General features: G+C 41.3%; 2 protein-coding genes and 1 long non-coding RNA gene across 4 annotated transcripts; all 3 read left to right on the forward strand.

Moving 5' to 3' along the window:
• Positions 1 to 203: 203 nt before the first annotated feature.
• LOC137101218 (uncharacterized) lies at positions 204 to 2,805 on the forward strand. Its single transcript, XR_010911003.1, has 2 exons — positions 204 to 901; positions 2,157 to 2,805. It is a non-coding gene; the product is annotated as an uncharacterized lncRNA (long non-coding RNA).
• Positions 2,806 to 9,759: 6,954 nt separating this feature from the next.
• On the forward strand, positions 9,760 to 13,003 carry LOC137101216 (actin, alpha cardiac muscle 1). Its single transcript, XM_067479330.1, has 7 exons — positions 9,760 to 9,871; positions 10,300 to 10,438; positions 10,654 to 10,978; positions 11,053 to 11,214; positions 11,529 to 11,720; positions 12,392 to 12,573; positions 12,675 to 13,003. Exons 2-7 carry the CDS (start codon positions 10,310 to 10,312, stop codon positions 12,816 to 12,818), a joined length of 1,134 nt encoding a protein of 377 aa, XP_067335431.1. The 5' UTR covers positions 9,760 to 9,871; positions 10,300 to 10,309; the 3' UTR covers positions 12,819 to 13,003.
• A 943-nt stretch (positions 13,004 to 13,946) lies between these two features.
• Positions 13,947 to 17,053, forward strand: LOC137101217 (gap junction delta-2 protein). Of its 2 annotated transcripts, XM_067479331.1 has the most exons (3): positions 13,947 to 14,698; positions 14,864 to 14,944; positions 15,393 to 17,053. In XM_067479331.1, exons 1-3 carry the CDS (start codon positions 14,628 to 14,630, stop codon positions 16,234 to 16,236), a joined length of 996 nt encoding a protein of 331 aa, XP_067335432.1. In that variant the 5' UTR covers positions 13,947 to 14,627; the 3' UTR covers positions 16,237 to 17,053. The 2 variants fall into 2 exon arrangements, with proteins under 2 accessions (XP_067335432.1, XP_067335434.1); XM_067479333.1 differs by lacking the exon at positions 14,864 to 14,944 and having other exon boundaries at positions 13,953 to 14,698.
• Positions 17,054 to 17,642: the final 589 nt, after the last annotated feature.

The raw sequence follows: 17,642 nt of genomic DNA on the forward strand, positions 1-17,642 counted from the left end.
AGTACTAAGAGCGCCATGCTCTCCAGTACAGTTCACATCAGCTGGGACAGCATTGGGATTTAGGTTTGAGAACAGAATTCAATGTAAGATTAAACTTCAAATGTTGCTACTTAAAACATAAATGCACTTAAAACGATGATGAGGTCCACAGCCCTGCAGGCAAAGAAACAGACTGGAAATTCAGTCATCATGCACCAGAAGTTGCTGGTTGTTAACATCATACCTCAGGCAGGCTGAGCCAACAGGTCAGCTGCACAGCTGCTCCTGTCTGAGCCAGTTTTGAGACCTGATGGAAAAGCATGTTTCGATGGATATAGAGAGACATCTGTATTTGGCCAAGTGGGGAGCAAAGGACTTCCAGTTTTCTTTTATCTGAGAGCAGGGCAGTGGGCTGTGCCTTTCAGTCATCTGAAGAAACAATTAGAATGAGATGTTAGATAAGGATAACAGTCTCTGTTGGCTGACACTACACCTGTGAATTACTGACAAAATATTTGGCCAAGTGCCCACGGCACTGACCAATATAATGCTTAAAATTATGCTACAACAGTTCATGTAGAACATTTTACTGCTTGACTGTACTGTATATAGCACGTAAATCTAAAGCCCATGACACCAAGCATGCTTTTTCTAGAGTCACATGAATGTCTGCATTGTGCAATTTCCTCTCTCTCTTAAAGATTCCACTCACTAACTTACTGTTTTCTCCCAGCTGACATCTCGACAATTTAGCTGCCTGTGGTACCTTGTTGCATGAAATTAGAGCTAACTAGTGGGAAGTGGCTATTGCTTGCAAACAAGGTCTGTGGAAGTCTCAAACAGGATCTGGGTGACTGGACAGAATCGCAACAAGCAAGAAGGAAATCAAGAGCTCTTACCCTCGAGAATCTCTCTGCTGAAGGTGAACATGTCTTTTATACTCACGCGACAGGTATTCATTAGGTTAATAGCTACTTTGCAAAGCTCTAACCTTTGCTATGGGCTGATATAACACAGGGACTAACAGCATGTAGTAAAACTGTGCATGAAAAATGTGCATTTCTCATGAGAACAAATGGCACGTTGTTGAGTAATTGCAAGACTGAATTGTCTTTGTGCTGCAGGTAAAAATATTTCCAACAATTCTATTCTCTTTTTCAAAATCTTTTCATAAAGATTAAAATTCTTTGTTGCCCAGTTCAAAGGGAATAACTATACAGTTAGCATTACAGAAGGCCTGAGTTAAAAAAAGAAGTATTCAATGTGTTTATGTGAGGTTTGAAGCAGAAGTTAGTTATGTAATGTTAGTCTGCCCTTCAAAATTATTTTGTTTAGCGGCTTGTGTTTTTTTTTCCTCCTTCTCAATGTGAGGGCGTTCCTAAAAGCACGGGATCCACCATGGGACACACTCATGATTGATGTGCAACTTATTTCCCAACCTTACATGAAAGTAGTGTCACAATAGGAAATTACACATTATTATTCATCTTAAACCCGTTTATGGAATCAGTTTGATGGCAACTTCTACAACTATCAGATTATTCTGGGGAAATGTGACACAAAAACCTTACCCTAGCCTATTGCCTTTATTAGGAAAAAAGTTTTGACATGTTCACCCTATACTTCACATTAATCAACAGGTAGGAAGAATTCACACATTGCTTGGCATTTCAATTGGCTGCTTTTCATCATAGTTAAACAACAGGCATGTGTTTGCTGACAGACTAATGCTGATTGCCAAAGTTGTGCATGATCTCTGCTCATCTGTTATTAGTGGGTGACTAATTTGCCAGTGCCACTTTTCAACACCCTGTAAGTTGCCGGCCTGTTAACCTCCAGAGGCAGAAAGGCCTGGTGGTTAATCCTTGAGGTTGGGAGCTTATCTTGCTTTGTCAAGGCCACTGCCTAATCCCGAAAAGTACATCTGGATCATCAACAGGGCACGTTTCAATCGGATCATCTCTCTCACACACACACGGCCGCTCACAGGAAAACATACTGATGCTATTACAGTGACAGACGCACTCGTCATTTACAATCAAAACTGCACAATTCCCTCACAAATGTGCAGTTATAGCTGTGTGTCCACTCATTTTAAGCAGAAGCTTGGCTTGGCAAGTTTGCTGTCCACTTTGAGTAAAATGTCAGCAACTCCTAACTTCATCTTGTTCTCTCAGACTAGGATGGCTGGTTGTGGGTCGTGTTTCTGGTGCATAATCTGGCTGGTAGTTCTGCTGTTTTTTGGGTGGCCCCTCGGCATCACACTAGGCGGTCTCTACGGCCTCGTCAGCCCACTCACTACATGCCTCGGACTGGACCGACTCTCTGATCTACTCCTGGAAGGAGCCAACCTGGGCCGAACCTGTGCCAATAATATGAGGCACTGCAAGCCTTTGTGTTAAACTCCACCCTGAGAGACCACGACCCGACATCACAGAGGTCAACACCAAGATAAATGCTTTTTTCCTACAGAGAAACACCTATAAGTAAAACTGTTAATGTCTGTTTTATGTGGCATCATCCTGAGAGGATTGACACTCAGTGCAGTGAGAAACTTTACAGCAACGTAACCAAAATGTCCAGAAGGTCTGGAAAATGCATTCCACTTGTTCTGGTAACATGTAATTAACCATGGATTTCTAATTTATATGGGTTCGTCAGGATGGAAATAGGCTTTGTGTTCATGGTCTGTGTTTACTGTTTAATTCATGATGACACTGCATGGGGAAGATAAGGATGAAAATGGCAATTTAACAATGGAAATGCTCAGACTTGTAAATGACTGTATGGAAACTTATAATGCGATTAAAACTGCTTTGAACTTGCCCTCTGTGTTTGTTGACTGATTTATTGTATACAGTATTTGGGGGAAAATAAATGTTTTTAAGGTGAAGGTAAATAGAACTTGTTTGTGTGCTTCTTCCTGTTCAGGGCCACGGGGAATTGGAGCGTATCCAAGCATGAATTAGATACAAGTCAGGGAGACAATTTTGAGATAGGTTGCCAGGTCATGTGAACCCAAACACAGATGGATACACACATAAATACATGGACAATTAAAAGCAGCATTCATTGATTTTTCTTGCCACCTGGAGGAAGTGGAAAAAGCTGTACACAAATAATTGACATACTTTATCACCTTGGAGTTGTAGTTTTGGCAGCCTGATGGTTATATCTCTCTTTTTAGCTCAGTTTTGTTCTAAACATATTCACATGACTTAGTCAATCTGCAATTCCTGCTTAGTATGAACAACATGAGAAGGAAACCAACCAGAATGCTGAATGCTCCTTTCAACAATCTACAAAAGATTGAAAAGCAAGTAAGTGAGAACCTAATATGACTTGAGGCTGCAAGTCTCTGCACAAATCCAGGCCTACAGATTGTAAATAAAGTACGCAATTCCAACATCTTTTGTACAAATTTGTCTGAAGCAGTGTAACCCAGCGGCTCAAAGACTTGCAAATATGCTTGTGTATCACTTATTGACTGTAATGTTTACGTCTTATGAAGTTACTGAACATCTGCATCCACATAAAGGGTTTGTTTGAGGCTCTGGTTTTAAGGTTTTGGAGTCTTTTCTTGCTCTACTAGACTGAAACCTTTCAAAGCAAACATCTGACATAAAGACAAAAAAGCTCTGAAGAAATATGATCCAGTAGCACAAAGTGTTGGATGGCTGCACTGAAGATCTGACATTGTGGCTTTGTGTGTGACTGGGTTGTTGAATTTTGAAAGCCAACCCCCAGAGGAAAGGGTGAAAAGCTCTCTTTTCTCTTTGCTTTGAGTGTGAAGGAAAACTGTGTCTATGCACTGAGGCACTTCATCTAGTATGTTGGATAATCAGGCTTTTGTGTTATTTTTAGGGTCAATTTCTTTGCACCACTTTTGTAGTTTACGCAGTTGTAAATTCATAAAGATATGATTGAAAAAAACACTTTATCCCCTCTACAAGATAAACCATGTCAGGTAAAACATACTTTGCTCTCTCAGTATCATCTGCCTACCAGTTCCATCTATGTACAGTACAGTTTAAAGATGCGAGTTGGTTGTATTAATTTAAGTAGACACACAAGATCAGCTAATGTCAAAATCTTGAACCTCCAATGTGGTGATGCTGACATTTTCAAATAAACTCGTAGCTGACCCTGTGTGAGTTATGAATTTGAGGAAATGTGTACTGCAATTGTTCTTCTGAAAAACACAGTGTAAAAAAAGAGTTTTTCTGTGCTAATATTGAGCTACTTCTTATTACCTGATGCTTTTATATTATTGACTAATTGGAAAATAAAGTTTAATCATCAATCTTCCCTTCTGAATCTCAGCAAAAGAGTATTTATACTATTTGATTGTATTCCTTAATTACACTGTTGCATATTCCCACGTCTCCTTGCCCTCCCTCCCATTTTTTGTTTTTGTTAAACCAGCTGACCTTAAGTCATGTTAGCTTCATACTATTATGGCACACAGTATCTCAGAGGGACAGTATGTTATGTTTAATTCCATTTCTTTAAGGCTTGCTGTTAGTTTCAACCGCTGTGACTCAGCCCCGTGTGCTCTGAGCTATCATGACAAATGGGGGAAGGAATGCCTGTGCTTGACCCAACATTTTAGAGGAATATCATGAAAAGTTATGGTTTTCATCCAGCACATACTAATTGTGTGGCCTTAAATCACTTTTTGTTGTGTTGCTCTTATTAGGGTCAGTTTGGTTTGCCTCAGGAGAGCTCTGTTGAGCTTTGAAGCCAGCATTAATGCTGCTCACAGGAGTTGATCTTATACGAAAAAAAAATGACATGAAACTTGTCTGTTTTGATTTAACATACGTAGTTGGTGCAGTGGTAAAGAGAATAATAAATGGAGCCAGAGGTTAAGTGGAACAATCGTCCTCACTGAATAGGGGGGTTACAGTGACTCAGTTTAGGAATATTGTGCTGTACATTTGAAAATGCAATTGTACTGTAGTATTTCCATTTTTTTTTTCTACGTTATACTTTTTATACTGCAGGTCATTTCGGAAAAAAAAATTCTTACTTAATTGCAATTTTCTGACAGCCGTGACTGTTTACTTTGCATATTTTTTGATTATTTATCATACAAGCTCATACATTCCAGTGAACTCTTTCAATTTCATAGAAAACTTTGTTAGCCCAAAAGGGCTCCCCCAGCTGAAGCACCCTTGTTTCTTTTATCCTGAAATAGGCTTTTGATGCTGGAGGTGAGACAACCAGGAAAACCATGAAACAGAATTACAGTTAAGAGAAAATCCCAGAGCAGGAGATGGGCTCATGCAATAGAGCAGCAAGTGATGTGTCTCATATTATGATAAACATACTTACATTTGGGTTTTCCTGTGCATAGTCACCCACAAAGTATGACTACGGAAATCCCAAAAGTTTACTGATCACTTAGTGAAAGTCCTCTTTGAGACCAGAGCAAATTGAGCTTCATAACAGAACTCAAGGTAGACAGATATGGCAAAAAATGCAAGATGCTGGAATTACTAATATCTCAGTGCTGTAGAGGCTAGATTAAACCATTTGAATATATGTCAGACTATCCGCTTGCAAAAGCCTGTTTAGCTGAACTTCTTCAAAGCAATGTGTTTGGGTAATTTGCCTAAAAACTCCCAAGCTTCCCTATCAATTTTTGACTGACACTGTGCATTCTCAGCTTCCACCAAAATAGCACAGGATTCAATACTTAGGACCCCCATAAAGACTCACTAAAACACTCTTGTTGAGCAGCCTACCTACAAATCTGTGTAGCTGTCTGTTTTGTAGCTTATTCAAATTTGATTCATGAATATTTCATTTTAAATCTAAAGTGCTTTTTAACCTCATTTTCTACCCGTCACCACTGATGAATGTACACAATGACAAAAACCTCAACCGGTCTTCTAAAGACGGGGTTTAATCAGACACAAATTCCTTTAGAAAAAGAAATGGCCAATGCCTGAGTATGTTTTGCAATATTTATGAGTGTCATGTTAGCCCTACTTAGATTGCTTTATTATCTGCGTAGTTCTGCTCCCAAACATCCTGAGGATAGCAGCCGCTTGTAAAAAAAGTGGCATAGAAAAAAAACAACCAATTTTAATGTATTAATTCAATTTTGATTCAACTTATCTCCAGAATTCTGAGCAGAGGACACAGTGGGCAATAAGTCTTGAAGCAAAGTTGACAGTGCAAAAGTAAGAGTATATAGGAGAGAGAAAATTTTCACTGTGGTCTGAGACTATGCTCCTACTGGCTGCAAGAAGACCTGGGAGACAGAGAGAGTGGGAGAGAGGATAAGTATAGACCTCTCCATTTAATTCACCACATACTGCTCTGTAATTTCACCCTCATACACACAAGGTGAAGTGGGAACACTGTTTAATGGCTGTGTGAGATAATGACAGTTTGCCAGGTCTCAAAGTGAGACACTTTTAAAGTCCACATAAGGAAGAGCTTTTCCTGGTTTCTAGTTTCCTAATGAGGGACTTTGGGGAGACTGGAAAACATACTAGTTTCAGTTACAGTTTAATAAAGGTGGCCACTGTGCAGGGCCAGCTACAGTTCAGCACTGAGCTTGGTGAGGTAACATCCTCGGGATTTTTTCCTGGGACTTTTGGGGATCAAACAGCAAACTATTTTGACGAGTCGAAATTAGTTAGTCAATTTCTAAAAAATCCACAAAAAGTAAAGAAATAATATAACAACAACTGATACAAGCCATTTCACTCCATCTTGTAGAGTATATCAAAAAGGTCAGAAATGTTCTGACTTCACTCAGTAACTATCTGATCGAACATTAAGTAAACCAACCTAACAATCCCACCAAACACTTGATACCTGGTTGAAACTCATTGCTCCAGATAAATTGCTGTCAACATCAGCATGCGTGTCAGTTTTAATCAGCGCAAAATAATGGACTGATATTTCGAAATATAGTGATGATTTGCCTTTAACATTCATCTGGGAAAATAAAACTCAACAAAAAACAATATGAAAGAAATTTAAAAAGCTAATGCTGCTTAGAAAAGATATATATAATATGATGTCTGCCTCCTTTTTTTAGAACATGTGTTTGTTGATTTGTCAATTAAATTAGTGATTCAGTAAGTCAAAAATGTACATGCTTTCAGCTTCCCAAATGTAATGTTTTGCAGCATTTCTTACGATTTATTTCATTACAAGCTTAGGTTTTCTGGCTTTCGGACTGTTATGCTAGTTGCTGTACTTGACTTTTGTGTTCATTTATTTCTTAATGAAGCATTCAGACACTAAACAGACGCCTTTATTTTTCCACTCTCTATTCCAGAATCAACTTTTTTTCCAAGCACTGTTCCAGCAAGTGTTGCCAGTGAGCTTATTAGAAGCAGATCTTTATAGGGTGTAAAAATGTAAAATGTTGCATAAAACATGCACCTTTTAGGAAAGTGTGACTTAGTGTCCAAAGTATTAGTGATAATGAACGAGCAAATAAGTTATGTGCAGGGGCCAGCCAAAGCTCTGTACTCCTTTGAGGTACCCTGCAAACGACTAACACAAGCCAACAGCTCGTCACTCAGTATTAAGTAAGTGGGCCAGAAACAAAATACACCCAATTTTTACTCAGCAATATGTTACATGTCTTCTTTCTGCTGTGACCTTTAAACGGCTCCTGACGCTCAACACAGATTAATGCGCCATATTGGAAAGAGCAAAGTGCTTTCAGACCCTTTGTGTTAAGCAAGCGTCAAATGAACAGCTTAAATGGAACAATCCAGTGCAGGGACATTCCTACATACATACAGTATATGTGCACATTATTGATTTAGGTACAAATCTTGCCTACATGAGGTAAATGACTTCCCCTTGAGGTTCTTTTAAAGGGGTTATGCTCTGTTTATAATGTGAACTCCCTATAGAAAATCAATGTGTTTTTATTTTGTTCTGGACAATTTTGTCCCTATTATTATCTCATTTCTACTGCTGAGTAATGGGCCCAATCTCCTGAGGGGTCCTGAGTAGGAGGAGAATGAGTGTGCCACAATGACTTAATCTCAGCAGTAACAGCTAAAGTGATAGTCACACTACACGAGCAGCCTCCAAGTGACTCTCTGTCTAATCCAGCCACGGGCATGAGCCTTTTACACCTGTGGGTGCTCCAAGTACAAGCACATCAAATATTTTGCAGTGTAGCATTATCTACAGTATAGTCCTCGGCCTAGCAGTCCACGTTGTGAAAAGCGATAGTGGTGCACAACAAACATTTTACAGAATGAGAATTTTACATTTTCGCACAAGATAAAAGTCACGTTGGAAGTGATTGTCCACTTTTCCCTCTTCATCTTAACAGTGTTGTTCACCAGAGACAGGCTCAACTAAGCTCTGGTCATAAAATGTTAGTATTGTTTTAATATTGGGGCATAGGGATGCTTAAAGCAGACCACAGCCTACCATTCATTACATAAGACCAAAACAAAGAGTCACACAGTGAAGGGTTATGGCTCAGGGTTGGGTGACAGCAGCATATGATTCATGGCTTGCTGTGCCCTTTTGTCTTGTCCTCCTTGTGTTGGGACCATCCAGTGCTCTTAGCCAGTGTTATTTTACAGCCTTCAGAGCTCGCTCTCTGTCCGTCTCAAGTAAACCGGCAATGTCACTTCTTATGTCTCGTTCTTTCCTCAGTGCAACAATAAAGCAAGAATATGGCACGTGTCACAACAAGAGATGTTCCTTTTTCTTCATTGTTTTGATGTTGGGAACAATAAATAGTTTCAACAATGCTTTTGATTTATCTGTAAAGGTTTCGTAAATCCAGGAATATATTACCTTGAATTATTACTAATAAAAAGGTTATTGTTGGACCAGTGTTGGTGTTTTCGGTCTGTCTTTAGTCTTCAGACAGGGGATGAGACATATGTCAAGGAGAATTACATCAGTGCATTGTGATAACCTTTGATATTATACTAAGGCCAAAGTGTTTCTTTCTGTTTCTGACTGTATTTTTTGTATTCTAGTTTATTTCATCTAAGCAAGGCACTGTAAACATGGTTTAGCATACTAATTTCTTCTAACAGATCAATAAAAGGAAAAAATGCAAATCCACAGACCATGACTAAAACATGCATTTTAATCATTTCAACTTTTCATATGTGGACACGTCATGTTCCATGGCCACTACTCCAATAGGCTCATTATGATAATGGAAGCCCATTGATTTCATATAAATGAAACGCGTCTGTAAAAACATCGTCTCAATTGCCACATGGTGAGTTCAGGAGCCTGTTGTTGATCACGAATGTATGAGCAGGCTCACCCTTTACTATTTAACAAAACACGTACACCAGACTCCAGTAGGAATCTTTGGTCTGAAGAAGTGGCTTCCCCTAGTTTGTTGACAAATCTAAACAGTGGGGTCTGGATCTTCTAACAGCTGCTGACACCAGCTGCGTGACACAAGTGGTCCCGCCATTTGGCACCAGCGGTCCTAACAGTTTGATATGATTAGTGTTTCTTTAAAGAAAGAAATACTCATAACACATAAACAATCTATTATTGCTAAATGTTATACTGACTTTATAAAGAGATGTGAATAATGCCATTTGGATTCGTTGGGCCTACCGCTGTAACATTACAATGATTTATCGCAGGGAAAAGATCAAAAGAAAGTCTGTCATTGTGTCTCGATCCTCACCACTCGCCTCCATAAATGGGCGGCAGGCACACATGCCTTCTCGGGAGTTCCCTTTGCTTGTCATGCCATTCATGGAGTGGCTGTTGTCAAAAGGGCACTGGGCTACCAAATATGGAGAAGGGGTCGCACTGGCCCCTGTTCACTGGCACTGGTCAGGATATAAATTGGCCTGACTTGGCATTGCGGCACCCCTGGTATACTCAAGATCCAGCGCCTGGTGCTGATCTGGTGAGTACATGGGCTAAGCAAACCGAAGGAGGACTAACTAAGGATTCATCCACACGGATTTATAACAGACAGTTTTAACGGGAATGACGAGCACTTCTGTCATTGACTTATCAGATGTGGATGTTTAACTTAACGGATTTTATCACATTAGCTTCTAATCTGTGACTCTAACAACACATTAACAGTCACAAATCTAAAATACTAATGGTAAATGGTAAAATATTAACCCAATCACACCACAAATGCATTTACAGGATAACCTGTAATCACTGCACAATTCACTATAAACCCGCACTAACTCCAACCATCACATGTCTGTTGTTTGTTGAGCCTGTACAGAGAAGGTAACACCTTCAATCATCCAGTTTCATTGCTCTGGTCTAACTGTGCCATGACCTGCGTGTGCGCGTTCCCCATCTGTAATGCAGAGCTGACACCATGTGCGACGACGAAGAGACCACAGCCCTGGTGTGCGACAACGGCTCCGGCTTGGTGAAGGCTGGGTTCGCCGGCGATGACGCACCTCGCGCCGTGTTTCCTTCCATTGTTGGTCGCCCTCGTCACCAGGTAAAAAGAAAAATAACACCAACTAAAATAAACTTCACTTAAAGCTGTTTATATATAAAAAAGAAACCGTACAGATAAACCTAAGAGTTTGGATGAAGGTCAGATCCCCGGAGCGCATTTTGGTGCCAAAATTACGCATAACGTTCTATTTTGGTAGTTGTGTTACCTATGATAATACGAACCACATCGCTGATTCATGACCCTCGTTTTATTAGGGCGTCATGGTTGGTATGGGTCAGAAGGACTCATACGTCGGCGACGAGGCCCAGAGCAAAAGAGGTATCCTGACCTTGAAGTACCCCATCGAGCATGGCATCATCACCAACTGGGACGACATGGAGAAAATCTGGCACCACAGTTTCTACAACGAGCTGCGCGTGGCCCCTGAGGAGCACCCCACCCTACTGACAGAGGCCCCCCTCAACCCAAAGGCCAACAGAGAAAAGATGACCCAGATTATGTTCGAGACTTTTAACGTCCCAGCAATGTACGTGGCCATCCAGGCCGTGCTGTCCCTGTACGCTTCAGGACGTACCACAGGTACGACAGGCGTGGAGCAGATTTGCTTGTGTAAGTGACTGGGTGACATGTTCACGTGTTATAATTGTGATCAGGAATCGTCCTGGACTCCGGAGACGGTGTGACCCATAACGTTCCCATCTATGAGGGTTACGCTCTTCCTCACGCCATCATGCGTCTGGATTTGGCTGGTCGTGACCTCACAGATTACCTTATGAAGATCCTGACTGAGCGTGGATACTCTTTTGTCACAACCGGTGGGTAAAGACAACTAGTCTGCACGACAAACGAACTTGATTTCGCCATGAATGTTTTAATGTACCACAAACAATAGTTCGCACCCTCACACTCCACTCCTGACATACACAAGAGGAAAATACCGTCTAGCGTTCCAACTTCTACACGATGAAACTAATGTGGGCACTACTTTAGTTTTAGAAAATAACTTGTGCTGTTTAAACTTAACGAGGAAAATAAATCAACACAAAACAATCTTTTAACATGCATAGTATTGCTTTCAATGTTTTCTTGGACATTTGTCCATAACATTATACAAATCTGATCTCTCCAGCTGAACGCGAGATCGTGCGTGACATCAAAGAGAAGCTGTGCTACGTCGCTCTGGACTTTGAGAATGAGATGGCCACAGCCGCCTCCTCCTCCTCCCTGGAGAAGAGCTACGAGTTGCCCGACGGTCAGGTCATCACCATCGGCAACGAGCGCTTCCGCTGTCCAGAGACGCTCTTCCAGCCTTCATTCATTGGTGCGTAAAGGCGAGCGCAGACATCCAAGAGCTAATTTGGTTACAGTGACACACATACAGTAGTCTTTACAAAACTAATTTAATTATTAGATGCGTACATTAACTATACTCTTACAGGGTTCTTAATTCAAGTTTTGAGGTACTTGTTTTACTTTGTAATCCTATTTAAAGCAACGTTATAGTTTATTATTTTTTAATATCAGAGGAAAATGTTTTACTCTGCTACATTGTTACAGCTTTGCATTGTTTGACAGCTTTAATTTAGTTAGTTTGGATTTTGCTATAGCTGCAATCACTGAAATGTTCTTGTTTATGAATTTGATTCCCATCTCCCTCGGTTTACATGGAATCACCTTTTAATTGATTGCGGTCTGAATGAGGACGTCTTTATGGCTCGTGTTAATGGTTGGCTGCCAAACTGCGATCACCAACGGAGGTCACAGTTTATCCACTTCAGATTTACCACCTCACACCACTAATAAATAGACATGAGTGATGTAAAGCAGGTGCTCGTTGTTCACATTTGCGCCGCAGAACGCGCAGCTGTTGATGGAGCTGTCCGTTTCAGCACCTGTTCCGACAGCTGACGGCGGTGTCAGAAGTGGTGTTTGCTGCTGTAGGGTTAGGGGGAGGGGGGTAGACTTACTAACTTGGCTGCTGTGTTTGCACAGGCATGGAATCTGCTGGCATTCACGAAACTACTTACAACAGCATCATGAAATGCGACATAGACATCCGTAAGGACCTGTACGCCAATAACGTCATGTCCGGAGGCACCACCATGTACCCTGGTATCGCTGACCGCATGCAGAAGGAGATCACTGCTTTAGCCCCGAGCACTATGAAGATTAAGGTAACTTAGACTCACTACTGAGCACCAGAAAAGCATATTTAGAAGCAGAATCGCAGTATAACTATATATATATATATATATACACTTGGGTTTGTGTTTAGATCATCGCCCCCCCTGAGAGGAAGTACTCGGTATGGATCGGCGGCTCCATTCTCGCCTCTCTATCCACTTTCCAACAGATGTGGATCAGCAAGCAGGAGTATGATGAGGCTGGACCCTCCATCGTCCACAGGAAGTGCTTCTAAGCACCAGACCGCCCCCTTTCCTTACTCCCCTCGCCCTGTATCACCTCCTCCCCTCTGTGCCAACATCATTTATGGCTCAAATGCGAGAATTCGTGTGTTGTCGTCAAAATCTTTGTTTACTCCGAAGTGCAATTTATATGTGGAAATATAAAAGTTTATTAAAAAACAAAAACCAGGACTTACAACAGACGTCTCTTTCTTGCTTTTTATGATCTTGTTTAGGTTCTAGGCTATTTAATATACAGTTTAAAAAAAACCTCTTTCCCTCTCTTCCAGCAGAGACAATGTCCCTTAATGACGTGATGGACAAACAAAGGTTATTAAAGACTTGAATCAGAAAAGGTTACAGTAAGCGGAGAGGATAAGCCTTCTCGTGAGAAATTAACCGCACAACATTTTAATGAGTGAAAACACTGTCACGTGGTCGGTAATCCCCGTATCCCAGGAAACAAAGCTTGCAGTACCTACCTGTAAACATACCGGATAATAATAATAAATTATTATAATAATAATAATACAAATTATTCGTTAATAAGACTATTTAACTGACAACCACGAAGAGTTCACAGTTACATAAATATCTATAACTTAATGTCAAACCACACAATAGTCTGGTTTACACACACTATGCAGCGCCATAAGGTGATCAAATCTCGCAGCAATACACAGGGCGGGGTCACAAATTTTGTTTCTATTTTTAAAGCTCCACACAAACAGAGATAGATGGGCAAGCAGGCAGGCAGGCAGGCAGGCAGGCAAGCGGACTGTCTTGTAGAACGATTAGAAACTCAGATGGTACCTTTACTCGGTCATTTTTGCCCGAGGTGGAAACAACAACTCTGCCAGTCGGGCCATGCGGACGAAGTCCTCTGAGAATGCAAAGCTGTCAGCACTAAGAAAGCGAGGTTATGTCCTTTTATAAAGCCGTGTAGATTGGCTTTCGCTATAAACACAGAACAATTGTGTTTTTTTATTGTTAATATTCTGCATTTAGACTACACGTCTTTGCAACCCTGCGTATATTTCTAACAGAGACTGAGAAATCACCTTGACCCTTGTGTCCAGGACCCACATGAATTAATGAACCCACATGCCCATTCCCTAATAGATAATCTGGTTCTTGTGCACATGTGGCTGTGAAACTGATTGGGGTATGTAACAATACAGTCTGGGTAGGGTTTTCATCCATGACGTGTCTCGCATGAGAACATGTACAAACTCAAAGTATTGTGTACACCTTGGACACATTTGTCCATAAAAGTGTTTACAGAATGACGCGCATTATATACAAAACTAAAACAGTCAAATTGAGAAGCCCCGGTACTCCTGGCTGCGCTCCATCAACCTGTCTGCGCGTACGTAACGCCTGGGAGGGGGGAGACTACTTAAAGGCGGATTAACGCTGGCAAGACATTGAATCCAACCTCCCTTCACACAGACACAGCGCGCAGCCCATCAACCTGATCTGAAGATTGGAAATAGGAGGGTTTATAACAATCAGACCCTCAGACTCCCATGACAAGGAAAAGTGTAGTAACGTGGTGGGAGCGCTCGGCACAGAAAGCAGGACGCTCACTGGCGCTGCGCGCTCCGCACACAGCCTAACCAACCAGATAACGCGCAGAGAGACGGGGAAAAACGGGGACGACAGCAGTCCCCCGTGACACATGCATTTTTAAGCCGAACTCGGACGCTTGGGGGACTGACCGAAACGAGAGACAGAGAGACGCGAAACGGGGAATAACGCATTTTTTGTGGGGGGTTTGAACAGACTGCCGTTGACAACTCGTCTTCTCCGAATGCTCAGAAATGGGGGAATGGACTATACTAGAGAGGCTCCTGGAGGCTGCTGTCCAGCAGCACTCTACTATGATAGGAAGGTAAGATGATCATCAAAAATCAGGAGAAGAATCGCAGCAGCCTCCAGGATCGTCTTTAGCATGGTTCCCAGTCCCCCGTTTCTGTGTTGTGCCTCCAGGATCTTTTGTAGCATGGTGCCCACTCCTTCGTGTCTGTGTTGTGGATTTTTCTGTCTTGTCTCACAGATTTCCCTTTTGTCGTCCTCCTGAAGGAGACCGTCAACCAGTTGACAGCTGTCTTTTCAGAACGTTGGATGGTGCCGCAAAGTACAAACAGCCTAAACTAAAATAAAAACCATGTATCATTTCATGTATTCATCCATTCATCTATCAATTTAATGTTGGTGAGTTTGAGTGGTGGTTGTGCACTCAGGGGTGGCAGAAACGATTGAGCAAGAGTCGGCATTCTCACCTTTTTGCATTAGCGATGCTCACACAGGTACAGTCATGCCATTCAGCCATTGGAATCACAGAAAAAGCACAAAACAGTTAAAAGAAACATAATAAGAAACACATATTGCAGACACAAAACGCAATGTTTCAGCACTGGACAGCTCCCTGAGTCCACACACACACACACACACACACACACATACACAAATTTGACTGTGAGCGCTTCAGCCACCGAGGCAGCGCACGGCTCAACCACATTTGCATCGGTTAGCGCAGATATTTACACTTATTTTTTTACATTGTTTGTTTGCTTGCTTTTCAGGATCCTACTAACAGTGGTGGTCATCTTCCGGATTCTAATCGTAGCAATAGTTGGAGAGACTGTCTATGATGACGAGCAGACCATGTTTGTTTGTAACACCTTACAACCGGGTTGCAACCAGGCATGCTACGACAAGGCATTTCCCATTTCACACATTAGATATTGGGTTTTTCAAATCATCATGGTGTGCACCCCGAGTCTTTGTTTTATCACATACTCGGTGCATCAGTCGGCCAAGCAGAAGGAGCGGCGCTACTCAACAGTCTATCTGACACTAGATAAGGATCAAGATTCGCTGAAGCGAGACGAGAGCAAAAAGATAAAGAACACCATTGTTAACGGAGTACTTCAGAACACAGAGAACTCCACCAAAGAAGCTGAGCCAGACTGTTTAGAAGTCAAAGAGATCCCTAATTCGGCCATGAGAACTACAAAGTCCAAAATGAGGCGACAAGAGGGCATCTCCAGGTTTTACATTATCCAGGTGGTTTTCAGAAACGCGCTGGAAATAGGCTTTTTGGTGGGTCAGTATTTCTTATATGGATTCAACGTCCCGTCTGTGTATGAATGTGATCGCTACCCCTGCATAAAAGATGTCGAGTGCTACGTCTCCAGACCCACGGAGAAGACAGTGTTTCTGGTCTTCATGTTCGCGGTCAGTGGGTTTTGTGTGGTCCTGAACCTGGCAGAACTCAACCATTTGGGCTGGAGGAAAATCAAAACGGCCGTGCGAGGTGTGCAGGCTCGGCGGAAGTCCATTTATGAAATCCGAAATAAGGATTTGCCGAGGATGAGCGTCCCCAATTTTGGCCGCACTCAGTCCAGTGACTCTGCCTATGTGTAGCACATGGGCAGGAGGCAGAGAAAACATGTAAAAACCATGATGGACATGATGGACAGCTCCGCACGCCTGATTTGTGTCATGACTAAAAGAGTGGGCAGATTTCTTTCTGTTTTCTTTTGTTGGTCTTTTAAGGACTTCATGGCAAACGTGGATCACACGTTTGTTCACTTAATTATTGCACTGATGCAACTTTTTAGTAACGTTTATACTCTGTAAGATGCTAAATGGAGACCATGTTAACGTGTTCACATATTTACTCTTTGTGGGCTGTTCTGCTGTACTTGAAGAGAGTAAATGCAAAAAATTGCACTAAGAGGTGAACACTTGAGAGTCGGACCTTATCCAAAACGTGCTACTGACCTGACAGTGTTTTTAATACAGTTTCTTTCCATCTGTTTTCTTTTTTGACACCACCCTAATTAAACAGCACCAAACACAGTGGTTAAAAGAGAAAAAAAAATCTACCGTTAAGATTTATATATGCATAGATATATAAATCCATGCTGTGGACTATGGTTCGATAGTGGAAACACATCAGCGTAAATCATGTTTTTGTTTCCTGTGTTGCACCACTGACCTTAACATATGTAACCATTCCATTGCTTTATAGCTGACTTGCAAAACAATATCTGGTGAATTTGCTGCAAACGCTAACGTCTGTGATTTCCTTAATTTTTGACACACCAAAGCGCCCACTGCTTTTATTTGTGAAGTGTTTTCTTGCTTTTGTGTAATCAAGTGCCATACTTGTATATAAACATAATATATATGTATACATATAAATATATAAATATAAAATAATCATTATGAAAGCTGATTTCCTGCTTGGATTATGCTAAATGCCGCCCCAATTTTTTATTTGCCTCAAATGTATTTGTTGAAATTTAAATGGAAAAAAAAGAAGAGAAATACAGTTTTTCTGTTTGGTTTTGCAAATGACTGGAAAAACTAAAGAAGTGCTAGTCTTTTTTATATACAGAAGGAAAAGTCTCTCCCTAATCAAAGCTGATCAAAACTGAAAAATAGCACAAATTGATATTTTTATCAAAGAATGGGCAATACAAAATCTGCTCTGGTGCTACAGTTTTTCATAGAATGGTTTTAAATGTAACTGAAACAGACCAGGAAAAAAAAAATCTCTTTTTTTTTCTGTGGAAAATAAAAGTGGGATTTATGTACACCAGAAACGTGTGAGGTGCAGTACTTTGTGTCTGCTACTGGGGCTTGTGTTGACTGACCTATCACTCAGATGCATATATCCAGTGGAAGTTTTGCCTTGGTGCAGTGAAGATGTTAGCCACACCCTCTGTGTATAAAAAAAAACAACTACTGCAGGACACACTTTGCAGGATCTCATCACTCTGCAATGTGTTGCAATACTGATCCTGCTTCCATGAGACACATCA

The sequence above is a fragment of the Channa argus genome, chromosome 16 (assembly GCF_033026475.1).
Source record: "Channa argus isolate prfri chromosome 16, Channa argus male v1.0, whole genome shotgun sequence".
Taxonomy (NCBI): domain Eukaryota; kingdom Metazoa; phylum Chordata; class Actinopteri; order Anabantiformes; family Channidae; genus Channa; species Channa argus.